The sequence below is a fragment of the Solanum tuberosum genome, unplaced genomic scaffold (genome assembly GCF_000226075.1).
Source record: "Solanum tuberosum cultivar DM 1-3 516 R44 unplaced genomic scaffold, SolTub_3.0 scf00245, whole genome shotgun sequence".
NCBI classification, from domain to species: domain Eukaryota; kingdom Viridiplantae; phylum Streptophyta; class Magnoliopsida; order Solanales; family Solanaceae; genus Solanum; species Solanum tuberosum.
In genome coordinates this window covers 600,267-621,643 of record NW_006239167.1, presented here as the reverse complement: position 1 = coordinate 621,643, position 21,377 = coordinate 600,267, and the positions used below count along the sequence as shown (strand labels likewise).

Here is a 21,377-nt window from a genome sequence, read left to right as displayed (position 1 = left end):
GACGGAGAGAGTAACAATATAACTTTATTAATGTTGGACCCGGCCAGCGCCCGGGCTTTCTTTACTAGTATATATATATATCTCATTAGTCATGTATTTCTATTTTAATAGTAATTTATAAGATCACTATTTTTACTATATTATTTCACTTTTTTATTTATTGACTCAGAATAGTGATATTTGTATTTTATATTTTTATAATTAAATTAATCTATACGTATATGTTTTTATAGTACATAATATATGTGTATAATATATAGGTTCACCTTCTCATCTCCCTCTCCGCTGCTCCACCGGCGAGACCCGAGCCGTACTCTTCCCTCCTCTCTCAGCCCCTCCACTGCCCAGAACCGTCTGTAACTGCCACCGCCGCCGTTTGGCTATGGCCGGTGGACCACCGAACAACCAAAATATATCTCTTCTGCCAAACCACTAAAGAGACCACCGCCTTTCTCATCTCTTCCTCCTCTTCTCTCCCTCCGTCCTTTCTCTCTCATATCCATCTCTGAGACAGCGGCTGATCCACCGCCGTCTATGTCGGCGTGACCACCGCTTCTGTTTGATGTCCGCAACGGCGTGAACACCGCCCCACAGTGACAACGACAACCACCGTGGTCAAGTCCAAATCGATCAGGCATTTCCAGGTTGAGATATCATTTCTTTTAAGACGGATCCTTACAGATCCGTCATCTTTCAAATTCTCATTTGCTATGCTTATCACTTCAGTTCTTTTTTTTTTCTTTGAATATATTAGGAGATCTGATTTTGGACTCTTGACTGACAGTTCCTTGTGTAAATTTCTGTGATTTCTATGTGTTTATTCTCTTAGATTATCATATGCGAGCCCCTACAATCTTACATGAACTTCAAAGGACAGGTGCTTAAACTATTTCCGGTTGATACATGATCATGTTTTAGCTGTTAAATCTAGGTTTTGGCATATTAATCAGCTTGTTTGATTTGATATCTATACCAAATGTGATCTTTCTTTGCACAATTTCGTATTTTTTGCATATTCTTCTTTGAGCATCCTCGGTTAAGTTCGAATTAAGACACCCTTACATGTCTAAATATGGCAATGTGAGATCTTTTGACATGCTGATTGATGAATTTTATTTGCTGTTAGGTTGCATTAACTCAATTCTTTCCTGTTTCATTTCCTTTAAATTGATTAGGATAGCTCGAGTGCTCAATTCATTATGGCATAATTTTGGGTTTGCTAATTGAAATGCTTGATTTATGGCAATAATTTAATACAAATTATTACAATCCAGTTAATTGTAATTATTATAATCACTGTTGTAATTGGCAATAATTTCAATCAAATTATTTTAGTTTAAAGTAGTTTGGGGTGATGGTGGTAATAGGACCCCGTGAAGTATATGTATAGTTGGTAATTGGCTGATAGGTTTGTGGGTGGGGAGGAGGCATTTGGCTGTTTTCTCTTAATTTTTCAGTCAATTCCAAACCACAGTTTCTCATAAAAGACGAGGATCATCATTATTAAAGCCTATTAATCTATCATCACTCTAAACAATTTAAGTGCTTCTTCAAAATGATTATTTATCAACCTGTGCAATTGATATATCTGATACCAAATTGCAACAAGGACTAGTCTTTAAAGTAGGCAAAACCTTTCAATAATTTACCGAGAGTGAAGAGTAAAAAAAAACACCTTAAGTATCCCTTTAGGCAATAAAAATCGATAGCTACAGATCGAAAAACAAACAGTTGAAACCAAAATAACTTCTTATGGAGCACCAACAATGATCAGTGAAAAAGCTCATTGCTTGGATTAGAATTGTAGAGTTAAAAGGTAAAATGAAAAATTGAGAAAGATAGTAAACCCTAATTTTGGAAGTACGTGACATTGCACAAAATGTAAAAGAGATAAATACTCTACGTATTAATTGACCTTTGTGTTATTTTGTTAGCAACTTCAGAAGCTCCAATATTTGATTTGCTAGCGAGAGTGATCAATGAGATGTGAGGATCAACAAATCTTCAATTGTGAATGACTGAAAAGATTGGAGAGAGTGAGGAAGGTAGATTCGCTAATTTGAGGGGATCCTTTGTTTGACACTATCATCCATTTTCTTTATGTTCTTTTCCCTTTTTTTGTATGGGTTGTAACAAATTTAAGAAAATAACCTTTCCCCCTAAATTAATACAATATTTGATTTGTAATTTAAAAACCCGCATAACTAATTCAGATTTATGTTGGATAGAAGATGGAATAACGAATACATGAATAATTCAACTCTACATAATTAATTCCTACATAAAATCATACATAGATTCCCTTCTAATCAATCAACCAAATGGCACAACCACAATAGTTGACTTGGCTCCCTATAGCTCTGGTCTACGCTTCATTGTGAGTCGCACCCTCATGTACTACTCCACTATAAACAAACAGAACTACTACAAATAGATTAGAACATCTCTTGTGTCGGACCATTCGGTCGAATGCAACCTCTGATGTCAATGACACGGAAAAGAGATATATACGATGAATGGAAGATATTGCTAGAGTATTTGAAAGCATCTACAAAGCCAACAACGTACACAATAGATTGTAGGGCCCACATGATGCCTTGTACCTTCACCCAACCTTGTCTCTCGCCTATCGACCTGAGTCGAGCTAACTTTCACTCGAGGACTATCAGTGAAAAGTTTTTGGAACGTTAGTTCCTTTCGGTGTACATCTTACCTAAGTTGCTCAGACTCAGGTGTGCATATATGATGCGGGTGCGAATCCAAGGGTTGGATTTGGCAAAACCTAAATTTTAAGATTCGGGGGTACAAAACCAAGTATGGATATGAGTGCTGAGATTTGGCTACTAATTCTGAACTTATAAAATAGAGCTATAAAGATATTTTAAATTTTGAAAGATTTCTAGGTTGTTGTTTCCAAGACCCACAACTACTTCTTTCAAGCTCTCGTGTTCTACCCCTAAAAAAAGGAAGTCATTCAAGGCCTTACACCAACTCTCCTTAGAGACGTTGCTACTGTCTTCTAAAAGAACACAACCTCTTGAATTCTTAGTTTCTCTCTGTTTGGCGTGAAACATGAAGCATCAAATGTTGACAAAAAGGAAAAGCTAAAAAAGAGACAAAAAGGACTATAATATTGAAGATATGCCATTTCTCATGTCTTAAATCTATTTTATCTTTTATCAAAATCTCAATCTTCCCCCAAATTTGTCCATGAACTTTGGTCAAAGTATTTGATGCCGGTTGACTGAATCCCACACTCGCACTCGTCTTGTGTTGACACGGGTGTGGCAACAAAAATGAAGATTCTGTGCAACTTAGCATCTTACCCAAAAATTTACCCAAAAAAAATTACTAATGCTTGCATAATTCTATCAAGCTAGGTTATTTTTTAGCTGGCTACGTAGTATTAGTAATGCAGTGATTACTTATGAGGAAATCCTATGTATTGTATTATGTAGATATTAGTCATGAGGGTTTAATTATTCATGTATTAATTATTCCACCTTCTATCCTACATAAATAAAATATTACATAGATTCCCTTATAACTTATACATGTATTAGTTATATGGGTTTCTAAATTGCAAACCTAGCTCCATATTGATTTTATACATTAATAACTTGCCTCCTTATCAACCACCAAATGTGATATTATTTATGCAAAATTTAATACTTGCATAACCCAATTGTCAAATCAGCTACCAAACAACCCCAAGTGTTTAAATTTTGAAGAAAACGTAGTTCATAAATTATCTTTTTCTTTATTTATCAATCCAGTCCATTATAACGTAGTTTATAAATGAATTGTCTACAAAGAGGAAATGGAAATTATGGCATCCATAAATCTAAAATAAAATTTCATTACACTATTGATTGTGTGGCTCTTTTTTACAAATAATAAATTGAGGGATTTTAAGTAGAGGAAGTTTCAGAAATGACTACTGTTTGAGCCTTTTTAATAATCTATAGCTATAATTTAGATATTTACCATTTATAACAATTATGTGAGGTGTCAAGTAAAAAAAAAAAGGTATCATGTGATTGTATTCGTTGTATCGTATGATAGTTTAGGTTGTATCGACAAATATAGTCTGGGAATATACAAAGATACAAATAATAAAAAATACAGGGGACTGTATTCATTCGGCCCTATTGTATCAATGTTGTCACCAATTTGTATTACTTGTATTCATTCACATTATGTTTGTATAAACGCATGCAATCTTGATGGATACAATCATGATAGTTATATGGGTTCACTTAAATTCACTTGGTACACTTAAGACACTGCTGTACCCCCTTTTTTCCTCGCGAAAAGAAAAAAAATGGGTTTCAACGATGTGACAACTCTTTTTGGATAAATGAGAAGATAAAGAGTCGCCACCTAACGAATTAAAGACGTGCAAATTACAAGTACATCTAATTAACTAGTCTACAAAACCATAGATCAGGCAAGAGTTCAAGTTACCTCAAAAGAAAGGTGTTAAACACCTTTTGAGGTCCACAAATGTGAGTCCCAGTCGAATCTCATAAATTATGTGGGGGATTGCATGACAAACAAAGCTCATTAATTAATAGGCTAAAATGACTGTGATAAGGGACTCAAAACTATATTTAAGATAAGTGAACAAAATAGACGAGGTTGATTATTAATTACTTAAAACAAGATTTAAGTAACGAGATAATTAAAACAACATTTGTCACTTAGGCAAAGAAACTCTAAAAATTTGTAGACTAATTATGACATAGTTAGACATACAATGAAAGAGGAGCAAGGAGAAAGAGTTGACATCAAGAGGTATGAACATCTGTAAAGAATGCATGAAAACTAAACTACCCCAAATAAACATTTAAATAATAGATATAAAGAAAAAAAAGGGAAAAGATTGTATCCTAAGAAGTAATTGCTCAACCACGTGAAAGTTTTTAAAAGATTTTTTAGCCAAAATGCAATGGCTATCATGCCGATCACTCATGGCTATAAGTGTACCATGCAGATCACTACACACATATACTTTACGGGGTCCTATTACCCCTATCCCCCAAACGAATTTAAAATGGAATTATCACTTTCCTAGAAGTCATAACCAATTCTATGCTAAAGCTATGCAAAACACGCATAAACGACTGCATGTTCATTTTCTATTTTTTTTGTTCTTTTCCTTTTTTACTTATTCTTTCTTTTTCTCTTTGTTTTTTTCCTCGTTGCTCGGAGCCACCATTGATGTAGAGTATATTCATTGTTTTTTCTTTCTTCTTCATTTGATCTCTTGAAATTCATGAAGTAACGCTAGGTACTCTTTATCACACAACAATGGCATAAAATGGCAAAAAGTTACATCTTGCAGTATTTCCATGGCTGGATTTTGACCATATTTTCTTTTTTTTTTAATGACAAGGGAAGCCTACAACCGCTACCCTTTGGGTGCGCATAGGGTAAAATTTCCGCTCTTAATGCAATAGCTTGTAAACCACATAGGAGAGGTAACCCGCACTAGGCAAGTCCGATGCGATGAGCTCAACCCAGAAGGCAAACCCCCTGCTCTCACTAGCTTTTGACCATATGATTCCATATTTGGATCTCTGAAATCCCATAGCACTAATGGATCACACTGATCCTTTTATTTCTACTTCTAGAAACATTGATTGTGCCCAAAACTTCCCCCAAGTCTTGCCCCCTTTTTAAATTTCGTCAAACTTCCTATTTCCAACATCGAAAAGCTAATAAAAAATGCCGAAGCCACCATTGATGTACCTTATGAGCAAGCCAAGTACCTCAAAATTGCTCAAGATGGACTCAATGTTATCAAAAGCGAAAAGCTCTAAGGCTCGTTGGGGCTTTAAGCGCGAAGTGCAAATAAAGCGTGGGTTTTATTGAGTAAAGGCGCAAATGGAGAAAACATACAGATTTATATATGTTTAAGTCTTAGACTAATAATTATAAGCATGAATAACAAATATATGGACAAAGAAATTGATTGTTTTTACGATAAAATGAAATATCAATGGTTTAGCATTGCCTCTTCAGGAAATGCTCAATCACGCGGAGAAGTATATCTTAGAGCCTTGATGATGACACTGAAGTGCTCATTAAGTGAGACAAAGCGCTCAATGCGTTTCGAGCCTCGCTTCAGGGCTTAAGCCTTTGATAACATTGGATGGACTTGAATCCATGGCTAAGTTTCTCGAAGATTGAGATCTTGATTTTATATTCTTCGATTTTGCTTCTTACTGGGTTCCTTCAATTGCTTAAAAATTCAACATTCCGTCGGGCTATTTCAACATATTTATCGTTGCGTTTCTAAGTTTCATCAGACTTATGCCGGGTTTGAACAATGATTGCAAAACTCAGAGAACCACCATTGAAGGACTTTGAGAAAAACTTGAAATGGTTATGATGTTTTTGTGATATCAAAAAAGGGAAAAGAATAATTAAAATGTATAATCTCCAATTAGAAACTGAAACATGAACTATTTGTTTCAGTTTTAGCCATTTTAGGACTTCTGGTTTAATCCTTGTGCGCCTACTAGAGGTGTATTCACCTTCTTGGGCAGGTCAATGTTTAAGGGTTACCAAATTCTGAAAATAAAAGGTTCAAGTGGGTAATTGGACTCCTTTGAAGTATTAAGAGTGTCGTTGGGAAGTGGGTAATAGGTTGGGGGACATTTGGCTATTTTCTCAAAAATTATGGTGTGAACCCTGTAGTGTATGTCCATAATGTAGTTAACTCAATACACTGAGTGGCTTTAGTTTAGTCTGCGAAGGAAAAAGTTATTTAACAATGCCCGTTTTTGTCTGAGACATGATTTAGGCAAAGCAACTCTTAGAGAAAGACCAAACGGTCTCAGAAAGGGATCATCTAACTGGTGGTAGTGTTTGCAAAGTCATGCTCTTTGAGAGGGGCAGGTTTCCTAAACCTTCCTGTCAGCTTTTATCTGATTACTGATAACTGAATGCCAGACATAATGCTGATGCATGCAAAAAATGATTTGGTAAATATTCTTAAAATTACTGACAAAAAAATAGCTAAGAAGAACGTGTGGGAAGGTCTCAAGTCTTATATTATCTTTTCCATGTGGGTCAAACTGTTTTGAAGTTGGAATTTATCAGAAAAATGTTCTGTTTGAAAGTTTGCTTCAATTAATAAGCATTTCCTATTTCAATATAATTGATATTATTGCGTGTTGCCCTCTAAAACATAAATGTTTTTGGTAGATCTACAGAGGTTCTTCTGTTATATTGACAAAGAAATGAACTTTCTACAACAAATTTTGTTGTTGACGGTGAAAAGTCAAGCAGATACTCATGGTAGTTAAGTCTGTTTTGGGTGCTCTACTATTGTTCACACACACACCTGAGGATTAAGTATTACTAGCATATTACATTTGTTCCTTACTGTCTTTAAGGTATACACTAATTGCTTTAAATTAGTCTGGCGTCTTAATACTGTGTTTCAAATTTGATGTTGTAGATTTCCATAGCTTCTGTTTGCATTTGGTTATGACTACTCTATCATCGCCCAATAGTTCAACTGTTTCACCTTCTCGAGGGACAATTTCTCCAGCAGCCTTTGGGACATATGAATCTCCCATGCCTGGGGACTCTCATTCTGGCCATTCTGAACTGGCGATCAGTGATAATGATGAAACAGAGCTACACTTTGTATCATGGAATCAGGATTACAGTTGCTTTGCTGCTGGCACAAGTCGTGGCTTTCGTGTGTATAACTGTGATCCTTTCAAAGAGACTTTCAGACGCGATCTGAAAAGTGGTGGATTTGGAATAGTGGAGATGCTGTTCCGATGCAATATTTTAGCACTTGTGGGTGCCAAGGCCAACACTCAATACCCACCTAATAAAGTTATTATATGGGATGATCATCAAAGCCGGTGCATAGGTGAATTTTCATTTAGGTCTGAGGTTCGTGCAGTGAAACTAAGACGGGATTGTATTGTTGTAGTTCTTGAGCACAAGATATATGTCTACAACTTTATGGATCTGAAGCTTCTTCATCAGATAGAGACTGTGGCCAATCCTAGGGGACTTTGCTGCCTCTCGCACCAGTTAAATACATCTGTATTGGCTTTCCCAGGCCTTCGAAGAGGACAGATCCGGGTTGAACATTTTGGCCTGAATATGACAAAGTTAATCAAGGCACATGATTCTCAGATAGCATGCCTAACCTTGACAATTGATGGGCTGCTTCTTGCAACAGCAAGCACTCGGGGAACTTTGATAAGACTCTTCAACACCATTGATGGGACTCAGTTGCAAGAGGTACTTTCTTCTCTCATAACTTGTTTTTGGCGAAGAACTAGACATTCAAATGGTGATTGGAAGGGATGAGCACAAAGCTAGCTCATTGCCTCATTCATTTGCAGCTTTCTTAGTGCAGAGCCCCATAAAAATCGGACATTGTCATCAACTATTCCTTTCCACTTTTATCCTGAATTAGTTTGCTGGGCGTAGCGATTATGCTAGACATGGTGAAATACATACTTGGAAAAAAGTGTTTTAATGTCAATAGATATCATATTAAGGTCAAAGTATTCAGAATATAATTGTATAACTGCCTCCTAGTAAAAGAAGTCGATCTTGTGGGTTGCACCATATGGGAAGTATTTCTAGCTGGTAAGGAGTGGTAAGATACTTATTGTCATCTGAACTTGACTTGGAGGCCATTTCATCTCCGATTCTAGCACAAGAAGGAACATATTAATAGAAAGGGTATGTAATTGCAAAATGTGAAATAATTTAATATTAACAAATATTCGCAAGTGTTAGAGGTATGTAAGTGCAATTAAAAGTTTCCTTTCTGTAGTAGCAACAACTCACATTATTATATATGCTATTAGAGTTGTGGTTTGGTTCTTACCATCACCTATCCTTGAGAAAATCTCCATGTGTTTGGCCAACAAAATGATTCTGGCCACACGTAATGAGGTGTGTTAGGTATAGAGTTAATTTAAAAGCTTAAAATTTTAAATTGAGTCTAAGCATTCATATATTTTGATAACAAACCTGTCTGTAGTTATAACAAAATTAAACCAAGATGAGAATTTTAAATAACATTAATCAATGTCTATAAACCACAAGGGGAGAGAGGGGAATTTTGCCCATGGGTCTCAAAACTAGGAGTCTTTAGCAAGACAATGACAACAGTATTAGGTAGATTCCTAGCTGGAATAGTCGCTTGTACAGCATGACTTTTCACATGAAGAAAGAATTTGACAATTGTTTCTATAGCATTTAGGTCAACTACTAGGGAATGTTGTACAAAGGTCGAGAAGGGGACTAAGCACAATATGGGATGGAACTGAAGAGTCAGGAGCAAGAATGAGAAATAAGCAAAAGCTTGGGAGGAGAAAGGAGAAAGGGCAGGTAAGAAGAATATGGATTGAGAATTTTTTCAGATCTGTTGTTTGAGGGGTTTGAGACTTTGAGGAGATAGTAATAGAATTGTTATCTGACAAATAATAATGACGGGGGCAAACAAGTAACGACCTGTGTCAATAGGTATGGTGATGGAACAATAAGAGTTGGAGAGTTAAACAAACTTTGAATGCTCTGTTAGTAATGGTCCACATGGGTGATGTGGGATGACATAAGAGGGGTTTGGGTGGGTGGTTGGGGATTAGTGTATTGCATGTGGAGAGAAATAGTATCATGAGGGTTGAGAGATGAATGATCCGTGTAAAAAATCCTTCATCAAGACGTGTCCGGTGGAGTGGAGTGCAATTTTTCTGTGTTTGCAAGAATCAAAATTTAAGAAATATCAGAGTCAATTGGTATTTTGGGATGTGAGGAAGGAGAGTCATTCCATTGTGTTATTGTTTGTAAAAAAAGCGGGAACTGTTATTTAGTGGGACTATGTGGGAGTCTATGGGCCATAGGTGAGGTGTCAAAAATGGAGTTTTGGTAGGAAGTTCAGGGGTGGATGTGGGGGTAAAAGATCCCAGGGTATTTGGTGGGGATTTTCGCGTAATTAGTTATCGGAAAAAAGTTGGTATATGAGGCATTCTCTAGAGCAATAGATGATTATGGGTCAATCTTATATGGTGGTGAATGTTAGACCGCTAAAGTGCAACATATCCACAAGATGAGTGTGGAGATGGATGCTAACCTGAATGTCCGGTCATACAAGATTAAACAAGATAAAAAAACCATAATTGCTAGATGGTGCAAGTAAGCATATTGGGGATAAAATGAGAGAAGATTGCTTGAGATGGTTTGGCCAGGTCCTACATCGGCCTCCTGATGCACCTGTAGGTAGGTGAAACCATGGTCAGTGAGGTGCTAAAAGGGGATTAGGTAGCTAAAATCACATGAAAGAAAGTTATCTTGAAAAAACCTACAATTTCTTGGAGACTTAGTTAAAGATAGGACAATGAAATAAAAAAAACTACATAGGTGATATCAGCTAGTTGAGAATATGTTCTAGTCATGTTATACATCTATTTAGGTCCGATGCTTTTCTAGGAGTATTATGGTCTTATCATAGATTTATATACCACTAAAAACAATAATAGAAGTATGATTATGACATGAGATGAATTTTAATGGAGAAGCATGTTCAGTGAGGAATCATATAATCGACCTCAGTTTGTTTGGGAGACGTTGTATAAACTGTCACCAGTTTATCAATTTTTACTGGCATGTTCAAGATATACTTGGTCAAGTGATGAGAACTCTACAAACTTCTTATCTTCACAGTGTGAGAGGAGAAATTCCCAGTTGCTATCTAAATTCCTTTTCACAACTTCAAAAAATTCTAATTTTTTTCCTTCTAAATCTGTTTCACATGTAAAAGTACTCTTTAAATGTTGTGTAAAAATTGAACTATGTCAAATTGGATTGGAGAAAGGAGTAAAATTTGAAGTTCTGTTTTCTGTATGTGTGCGGTTTTACTATGAAATGTACAGTATCTATTCACTAGGGGAGGTAATATTTCTCGAGTATACTTCTGTCTGATTTCTGACTATTGAAAATGGAATTACACAATGAACAAGACATCACGAGTCATCTTAGCTTTAAGAATTAGTTGTTATCTCCAGTTAGTTGGGTCTGCTTTTAGCTCTTTACTCTGCTGCTAGTTTGCTGACAATCTCTCCCTTAAGAATTTTTCAGGTCCTGTGATACTCTTGTGAGACAATCAACAAACAATTTTGACTTCTAATCGTCTACAAAATATAAAATGGCATTAATGCCCCCACTTCTTTGGATACTGATTTTGAGATGTTTTCGTCTAGTTCCTCTTTGATTTAAAGCATGCTTTATATGCGATTCCTTTTCTATACTCACTGTCCTTTCAGCCAATGGTGACTCTAACTGTGAATTTTGATATGTTCTCTTTAGCATAGTGCTTATTCCTTACCTATGCTTTATCTTAGGTGCGTAGAGGGGTTGACAGAGCGGATATCTGTAGTATTGCTCTATCACCAAATGTTCAGTGGTTGGTCGTCTCAAGCGACAAAGGTACTATCCATGTATACAGCCTTAGAGTACGTATTGTTGGGGAGGATGCTTCAGCTGATGCAGCTGTTAGAACTCCAACGTTGTTGTGTCAGAATTCATCAGCTTCTCTTGATGCACTTATTTCTCCAAGTACTGGAGCCAACCCTGGTTCATCACTGTCTTTCATGAAAGGTGAGTGTATTACGAAATTAGGCGTGCAATGCCAATTGGCTGTATATTGTGGCCTGATAACCAATCTTTAGGGTCTCCAGACAGGTTTTACCTGACAACAATAATGACACTAATAGGATTAACCACAGTGTTTTTAACTGATTTTGTAATGATTATGCTGTATTGTTCTAACTGCCAACTTTGATAAAGATTTATTTATTTTCTAAACTGATTTGATATTCTCACAATACCTTACCTGTTGTCTATGGTGGTGAGGTGACTGTCAAAATTTCTGCTGGAACAGTTCTAATTTGATTCCTTTTTTTAATACAATTTTTCAGGAGTTTTGCCAAAATACTTTAGCTCTGAATGGTCATTTGCTCAATTTCACTTGCCAGAATGTACCCAGTACATTGCTGCGTTTGGTTCTCAGAACACCATTATAACTGCTGGCACTGATGGAAGGTACTGAACACTCATCTTTCTGGCTCAATATGTTACTCTATTGCAACGTCAGTTAGCAAATTCAGTTTAACCTTTTAGCATTAGTGTAAGGTATTTTGGCATTAGAACTAAAAAGTTTACACCACTTCAGCTAGCCGGTTCTCCTTTATCTCACCTGTTGTTGGACTTCTGTCAGTTTCTATAGGTGCAGCTTCGATCCTGTGAATGGAGGAGAGATGGTACAGCAGGAATATGTCCGCTTTCTGAAAACAGAAAGTAGGCCGAGATAGTTCTGTTCCAAAAGAAGTACTTTCCTTGTAAATAAATCTGATGTTTTATCTATTGTGAAAAGAAGGGAAACAAACACCAGTTGATAAGCTGTGTTTGCTGACTAATGTGTATATAATGGCTCTCTATAAAGTGTTCAGATTATCCCGTATTTTTTATACTAATGTACTTAGATTATCCCGTGTTTTTTATACTAATGTACTTTATTCTGTACTAATACTTGGAATGATGCGTCATCATCACTGTATATTAATAATTGCTTCACTGGATTTCTCTACAAGGCGGTGTTCTGTTCACAAATACGCAGTGTTTTAGTACTTTGTGCAGTTGATTGTGCTTTTTGTGGCACCTAAGATGCTATTGTATTCCCTGCAGTTCAATAGGTTACACATCTTTGCACCAAGCTTGGTACTGATGTTTATGACCTTGTACAAGTTTTACCAACTCCCATTTTCTAATGGAAGCGACGGTTGATGCAATATGAGCGCTTGACAGGCAGTGGTTTAGTCTCACTAATCGGTTCAAGAGCCAGTTGATTACTTTTAGCTAAGTGTTCTGTTCTGAAAATGCATCGGACGATTAACATCTTGATCGTCGATTGTGTAAAAGAGTGAAATAGTTTCACTTGTATCTCACAATGGACATATGGCGCACAGCTCTAACGCTGAAAATATGCCTCAACTTACTTTCGGACCTTGAATATTTTTTTAATAAAAAAGTCTATTGGCCTATGTGAACCGTTGGCGCTCGTTGGCTTAGACCAACACATACATTTTCCATTTTACCTTTATATTTGAGGAGTCGATCATGAAAAATAATAATATTGCGTATGCTAAAACAAACAGCCAAGAAGCAAACCCACAAATTGGATACGGTGATACACTGGCTCAACACATACTTCATTTTTATTAGCAGCTGTGGACTACACGGAATATACTAGGGTATTAATTTCTGTCGAATTGAAATGTTAATGTGGATCAGTACAGGCCTGAAAGGAAGCAATTTTAAACATTGTGGTTAAATTCTGTGAATTACATTAACTTTACATGGACGTTTTTTCCCTATATAAAAAAAAAATGAAGCACAATATGTACTTATATTGTACCAACTCCTCTCATCCCACTAAATCCTCAAAGAAGCTCCTTTTTACACATCTTCATGGCAGGCAACCTTAACAGGGCAACCCACAGAATCAGGTGAGGTTATAACTCGGTAACTGACCAAGTTGAGGAGAAATGCTACTAGTAGAGGAAGACATTCGCTTGTTGTAACATGGACATTTCTTTCTTTCAAAATGGTAACAGAGGTGTAACGTCAATATTAGAATAACTGGAATAAAAGGCTAGTTGATCCATCTCCAAAAGATCTTAGATCAGCAGGTCTGACCAAGGCTCTACACAAAGGACAAGTTCTCTCTCTTTCAAACCTGAAACTTGGTAATTAGAGAACACTAACTGTTAGCACAAGTATAGACAATATGGCATTTTAGCATTCAGTAATAGAAGCAGATGATTAAAAGGCTCATATTTCTTTCTCAAAAGAAAGTGGGAACAAAATAGACATTAAACAGTTTGTACTACATAAATAACCTGTGCGAACACAGGTGTTCTCTCCTTTTCCTCTCTGGTTTTTCTTGAGCTCAAGTGTTTGCTAAGTTGGACTAGATTTGCCAATGGCAATATGAATGGACCAAAAACAAAATCACGGCAAAGTTGATAGATCATTTTAGTAGGAAACACAACAATGAGAAGACATATTTTCTAAGTTTTTTCTTTCACCACTATATTCTTAAAACTGATCATGGAACAAAAGGAACACTTTACTGACGAAAAACTAATCACACTGGCAGAGGAAACACAACAAAAAGATTCAGTCCAAATAGGAAGAGCAACCAACTTATAAGGAAATAAAGAAAATGCACGTACGTTACTCCCTGATCGGTAATAAAAGCAGTAGCAACAAGAAGCATATTTCCCAATGGATCATTTATTTATTTGGAAAAGTGTCACCCAATTGACTATTCAGGTAGTGAGCAGGATTATTTGGAATTCCAACTCACTTCCCCTCTCAGACTGATATGTAAATATCACATCAAACTTCTTTACTGTAATTTTTATTTCCAAGTAATAGCACAAAGAGTAAAATGATCTAGACATCCACCGATTATATGCTTTCTCTTTTCCAACTTTGTCCGCAAGATGATACATACATTAAATACAAATGTCGTATACTGAAATAATTTCACTCTTGTTACAACATTCAGATTGCTGATAATTGGAAGGTGGTATGGTGTATGAAACAGTTGGCATACCTTGGTTTAATGGCTAACTATTGCCTTCACCAGCAAGATGTGCCAGGATTGACATAAATGCTCATCACAGTTTGGTCCACTTATGAGATTTTATTAGAAGCAAAATGCTAATAAAGAACTTGGTAACGAATGTTGACCACAAAAAAAACATATAATAATACATGAATTTTGTTCAATCAGGTGGGCACCTCATTGAAAAAGTTTGAACTATCAGAAAGAAGACGCTTTTGTTTATTTATAGTACATTTTCTACACGCTCTTCACATGCGGTCTGAACTCTTTTTAATTGGGTGATCGACACTGAAACTTAAACCCAAAGGTCCTGGTACCAATCTCTATAATTATTGTAAGGATTTATAAGAAATTGTAGATATGTTAATATCTTATGTTATGCCTTATATTAGATAGATATTATCCTCTACGCATGATGATTTTAAGTATAAAAAGATCCATGCTTTTTAATGGGACAGCGGTTGCCATAGGGAGAAAGGCACCTGTTCCCTAGAGAGAAGGATGTCCAATCATTGGGGTGATGAGTGGTTGGCTGGCCAAGAGAGAAATAATGCCTAAACGGACGTAGGAGAGAGGAGTGACACCAGAAAGGTCGCCAATTAGATTAGCAGTGCCTGCTGCCTAAGAGAGGACTGATTGTTGGAGAGAGGAATGGCTGGTTACCATCGGAGAAAGGAGGATAGCCAGTTGTTGGTTGTTGCAGAGGAGAGCGGTGCCTGAATGATAGGAGCCACTCCTAAAGGGTTGTCTGAGAGAGGAGCAACAACTGGACAGTTGTCTCAGAGTAGAGACATGGATCGTTGGAGAGAGAAGCTTACATCGAACAACGGAAGATAGAAGAGTGTGTCCAAATATATACATGTGATTCACTCATTTGAAAGAGAAAATACTACAGAATGTTTTGTAGGGATACATAGGGTAATTTGTATTTAATTAAGAATATATTTACCTCCAATGTTAGGCATAGAAAATGGTTACCTACTATATTGTAGGTAACTTCAGACTCCTATGTCTTCATCAGAAAAACTACCGACTCCTATGTAAGAAGTTCCTCTAGTACATTGTTTGTTCAACTTCAACAAGAAGTTTCCACTTCTATTTTGACACATCAAATAGAGGAACTCATGCATCAAAGTGCAATAGAAATACTAACCATTCTGAGACACAGTCTTCACAAAAGATGTGTTTGCAGCACAATAAAATTGGTGTATTCATCTTCTCTTGGCAAATAGCACATAGATCACCAGCTGCATTTACCTGGTTGAAACATAAAAGACAGGATTACATGACAGCTGCAAAAGAAAGCTCTAAGGAATAGGAAACATGTCTAGTTAGGTAATTCTCTTCCTCGCCAAAAAAAAGCTATAACATGCTTACTGCTCATAAAAGTAACTCTAAGAAAACTGGAGTTCAGCTTTACAGCTTCTATGACACAGTTGCAGCTGATAGAAAAAGTACCTGTAAATCTAAGGCTACACAATAAGAATGGATCTTTATTTCATTTATAGCTCCAAATCTAGTGTCACTTTAATCTTGCATTAGCTATTTTTATGTCACACAGATCTGTCTGTCAGCATACTAAACTAGGGATCGCTTTAGATTGCTTCTAGCTGAAATTAACTGTCACGAAACATCTAAACATTTTTATAGCCATGGTGTCTGGGCCAGCTTGCGCACCCCAGCTAATTCCACGGGACACCTGCTACCTCCCACTAGCATAAGTATTAAGTACCAACTAACTAAGTTCACCAAGGCATGGAAAGGTAGGAAAAAATCATCTAGTGTTTTTGTCCCTGCTGGAATCTGAACATAAAGCTTCATGGTTCTCAATGCACCTCATTGATCACAATGACGCACCCTTGGGTGCCACGAAACACCCTAACGTTTGCTCAAAAGCTTGTGCATTTGGTAGTCTCAATCATACTTTCCGTTGTCTTGACCTAGAGACCAAGCAAAGGGTACAGTTCTATGACTGAAAATTGTCTTTTTTTTTCTTTGGATAACCGTGGTGTCCGGACCCGCTTGTGAGCATCTCGACTAATTCCACGAGGTACCAGTCATCTCCAACCAGCAGTAAGTACCAAGTAACTCTGTCCACCAAGGCTATAACAGATGGAAGATATCACCTAATGTTTTGTCTCTGCTGCTCAGCCCACTTCATTGACCACTAGGTCACACCCTTGGGTGCAGAATGCAAATTGTCTTTACATGAGATAAGTTTGTAAACTAGAGGGTCCAATAGTCATTTAGAGGTTAAACCAACATTATCAACTAGGCAAAAGATGGGTGAGTGGTGTAAAGATAGGAAACAAAGCAAAGCGCGTAAAAAACAAAGAGGTTACAAGACACACTAAATTAATGTTGGTAATTCAACTCCTGAGCTTACCAAAAATATAGAGTCAAATCTGTACAGGAATAAAGTTGCTTCAAGGAAGTGATACGAAGTTTATTATCAGACCAAGGAAAAACAAGGAGACTGTATAATCTCAGCACATTACCCTCTCATTCTCCATGAAGAGGATAATCAATTTTTCTCCCACTTCATATGAGTATATGTTATAATATTAGTGCAGTGATCTATCATATATGTGACTGTTTCTAATTGTAAAATAGAACAGAAATTTTGCAAGTCAGAGACAAAATAATACCTGTTCAGGTGTGGCATGTGACCCGTAATGGATTTCCTTAATCGACAGTGCCTTCAAAGCAGTAAGGAACGACCGAACCTGCAGACCAGAAACTAAGTGTGTTGTAGAAGAAAACCATGCCAAAGTTGTATATAAAGATCATGGGGTGCGGGAGTCCACAACAGAAATTAGTTCTACAATGACCTTACCTTCTCAACGATTGATGTAAGCTTAAACGTCAAGTACAATCCTGTTATCAGTGATGAAAAAAGGCTTCCATAATCTTTGTTGAGAAAAAACCTATACCAGACAGCAGTTGGTAATAGTGCACGGTATAGGAGCAGCATATACTCCACCAGAGTCAGCAATTGGCCCTAACAGACCAATAAAATTCAGTTTTCTTTGCAAATAGAATATAGAGGCGTTCAATAAATCACCAGACTAAACATCAACCTCATAGTATACCTGTCTGCGGAAATTGTGGCCCCTGCCATTCTTGTAAACCATAAGCAGCACCAACTTCAAAGTCATTGCTGCCTGCCGCACCATTGTATCTGGATGTAAGAACATTTAGGAGAAGGTGAGGACCAATACTCCTTTCTCTTAGAGGTCTAGATTTAGGCATTGTACCCAAAAAAGTAAAGATAAATAGGTAGACAATAGATTTATTAATAGAACCTTAAGCCTTTTTTCTAAGAGTTCGTCCATCTATACTGGATGGAAATGTCAGAACAATAAATAGAGAGAAATCACCTCTACATGGTAAACTCATAAAGCATAATGGGCACTGAAGTAGGGTTCGGCAAAGGTAAAAGTTTGTTAGGGGGCAACCTTTAGGATCTCTTTATGATTTCATCAATAACTATTTTTGGTAAGATAAAGATTGTAAAGGGGAAATTCCTGGTAAGATTTCATGAATATATTTCTTTGTTCTCCTTTTTACATTCCTTCATTTCAATGGGGCCTGGCCCTAAGCTGAGGAGTTTTTCTTCATTTTGTTATTTATCTGACGGGGGGCTATGAAGGAAATAGGTTCTCTATTACATGATTACAGTGAAATTCCTATCTCCCAAACTCGCAAATAGGAAAATTAGAGAAATAGCACGGGAAATTTTCAATTTGAGAGAACCTAGAATAATAATCAAAATCAGAAGAAATTTCCGAGCTTAAGTTGCCACATCAAAAAGCACTATGATATAATATTTTGGTGCATTTATTCTTGAAACAATCAAAATATTGGCCATCTTTTTAAGGTGACCAGAATGTGTATAACATAATAACTGTTGCGGGCTGCCTTCGATATGTCTGCTCCCGACACTAAAGATTAGTCAGCCGGTGACATAAAAACAAAGAGTACCGAAACGCACAAGTTATCTTAAAAAAAAGAGAGTACCAAAAAGTGTTTCAAAAACCATACCGTTTACCAGGATGATGAAAATAGCATGCCAGAAAGGTGGGATAACCTTAGGAGGAACCATAAGTAACGGATAAAATATATCATCCTTGCGATTCCACCAGTAGATTCCACTAATATGAAGCATAAACACCAGAAAATAACCAAGAAGGACAGTGATCTTTCTCTCCCCCTGCAAATGTGGATACTTCATTATGACCAGATTCTGAGTCATTTTTAATCTTTTAACGAGCTTCAAGGACAAAAAGTGCTGCACAGCATGTAACACTAAATAACATTTGAAAATGGAGCATCATGTCACCTTTAAAGCAGTCTGCTTTCGAAGAATGTCATTTGACCTGAACATGAAGGCCGTAATCCAAATTATGACAAAGAAACCTGCAAAACAATAATTAGAAAATGAAATGAAGGATCTATTCAGCTGTAAAGAAAGTTCACATGATATATTTAAAGAATTTCAACAATTAAATAGGAATAGTAAGCGCCAATATACAGAAAGTGATCCATTTCTAAATAGAACCACTTGACAGCCAGCTCAATTTATGCAGTACTCATCAATCTTTATCAGGCACTTGGTCTATTTGTGCTATCAGCAGCTTACCGTCAGCAACATGCATCATAATGCACTAGTCTCTATGACAAAGCTGAAAAGTCGCCGATTATTTTATCATTTTTTTGGACTCATCTAATAAACCTAAGGATTAATAAACAACCTGCTTTAATCATATACTCCTTCCTTTTTCTCTTAGAACTTCATCTAAAATTAATTGAAAGCCCATCTTGCTTCAGTATACATCACCTTGAGGAAAGTAATACTGAGAATTCCAGTAAATCTTGCCAGACACCAAAAACATATAATGCCATCAAACATCGGAAGGAGAATGTTCATCAACATATAATCATATAGAAGGAAAAGAACAGGTGAGTAGGCACGTCATGGAAAATAACATAATGCCTTTAACAACCATTTAAGACATCCACATTTTCCAAGATTCACCAGCTAAAAAGGTTCTAAAAATATAGGTCCCATGTTTTCTTGGAGTCCCTTAGTCCTGTAACAGAATTTATATGCTGGTAGAAAACATAGAGGGCTACTAGTACTTTTACTTCTATTTTCATTTATTTGTACAACATTAGTATGAAACGAGCTTAAATGGAACAACATGGACACTGAGGATTCTTATAGCCGATCCCAACTTGCTTGGGATTACATAGTAGTTGTTGTATCAGCTGAAAAGATTGAGTTATGCAACTCTCCTTAATCTTCCCATTTATAAGGTAGAAAGGAGCTCTAAGAATCAACCAACAAGTCAAAACATTTATCATGGAGCTGTTTATCACTTTTGAGACATTTTCCAAAATATTTTCAAAGTTCTCTCTTCAAGTTTCTTTTCATTAGTTTCATGGACTCTAAGATGTGAGAAAACCACCAATGCATAAGGAGTAGGAGTGGTCCTTCATGGCGTTAGCCAAGGGACTCGATCTAAAGCAAATTGCAGATGCCATCACTGCCAGCTAGTCTAGTCTTAGACGTATAATTTTAATTGTTCACATGTTAATGCAAATATTATAACAAAGAAGAGTGTGCACATGGTAACTTATGCCAATTTGTCTTCTCACTCCATGTGTATAGTACCATCTTAGTCAGCAGAGTGTAGAGGTACATATTGCCATATGTATGCATGTCAAGCATATCAATCACCAACAAAATATTAGGTGAAACCTACTTATTCCAGGGTTTTAGTGTACATTAAAGAGTGCTTGTTCATTGCCACATCTTCTCTAATTGGTGGAGAAGACAACGACCAACATCTTTCATTAAAAGTAAAAATTGATCTTTTTGAGTTTAGTTCATTATCATTTGCTACATATTTAACAAGCTTTAGCTCATTACTGCTAATGCCATCCTTAATCAATAGTAAAATATGAACTTGAAAGTGAATTAAGGAAATCTTAAAAGAAGAAAAAGGGGTTTACCTTGCAAGTGTTGGCGGATGAAAACAACCAAGAGTAGCAAAGAAAATGGAAGAAACTGTTCAATCCACCTTGCAACCTGTTGTATATCATACCTTTGATATGAAGAATCCCTATTATTCCCACTCCCAGAAGAAGTAGACCCTTCCACATTCGAACCCCTCTCTTCCTCTCTTTCCCCACCATCCATCACCGACCCATCATCACTCCTAACCCGATCATTCTCTCCAGAGCCAATTATCCTAATTGAAACTTCCCCATTACTAGAAGTAGTTGATTCAGAAGAGTTGGGAGTAGGATTGTCAGGAAGGAGCAAATCGGTTTCTGGGTTTTCGGGTCGGACCCGGAGCAAACCGGAATATTCAAGGAAAGTAGAAAGTGGGTATCTGAAAACCCGAAGAGGAGATAGATTAACTCCAAAGGCTGTTGAATTTGAAGTATGTGGAGATGAACTAGAATTAGAATTGGAATTTGGGTTTGTGTCAAAATCTGAAACGCTTGAAGAAGTCGTTGTCTCCATCAATGGAAGACTCTGAAGTTTTGTTTTGTGATAAGATAACACAAAGTAGTTGTAGCTGTGAAGAGGAAGGAAGAAAATGGTGAAGAAGAAAAGTCAGATGAGGGAGAAAGCTAACTTAACATCAAAGAAAGAAATATAAGACCAAAATGGGGAAGAAGAAAC

General features: G+C 36.7%; 2 protein-coding genes across 3 annotated transcripts; one reads left to right on the top strand and one right to left on the bottom strand.

Moving 5' to 3' along the window:
* Positions 1-244: 244 nt before the first annotated feature.
* On the top strand, positions 245-12,621 carry LOC102585303 (autophagy-related protein 18c-like). 2 transcript variants are annotated; one of them, XM_006357242.2, is made up of 6 exons: positions 245-644; positions 830-877; positions 7,472-8,277; positions 11,391-11,646; positions 11,967-12,090; positions 12,266-12,621. In XM_006357242.2, exons 2-6 carry the CDS (start codon positions 838-840, stop codon positions 12,357-12,359), a joined length of 1,320 nt encoding a protein of 439 aa, XP_006357304.1. In that variant the 5' UTR covers positions 245-644; positions 830-837; the 3' UTR covers positions 12,360-12,621. The 2 variants fall into 2 exon arrangements, with proteins under 2 accessions (XP_006357304.1, XP_006357305.1); XM_006357243.2 differs by lacking the exon at positions 830-877.
* A 616-nt stretch (positions 12,622-13,237) lies between these two features.
* On the bottom strand, positions 13,238-21,377 carry LOC102584770 (RING finger and transmembrane domain-containing protein 1-like). Its single transcript, XM_006357241.2, has 8 exons — positions 20,699-21,377; positions 19,023-19,099; positions 18,725-18,893; positions 17,773-17,861; positions 17,517-17,681; positions 17,329-17,406; positions 15,834-15,937; positions 13,238-13,783 (listed from the first exon to the last, which is right to left on the bottom strand). The coding sequence occupies exons 1-8, from the start codon at positions 21,213-21,215 to the stop codon at positions 13,678-13,680; spliced, it is 1,305 nt and encodes a 434-aa protein (XP_006357303.1). The 5' UTR covers positions 21,216-21,377; the 3' UTR covers positions 13,238-13,677.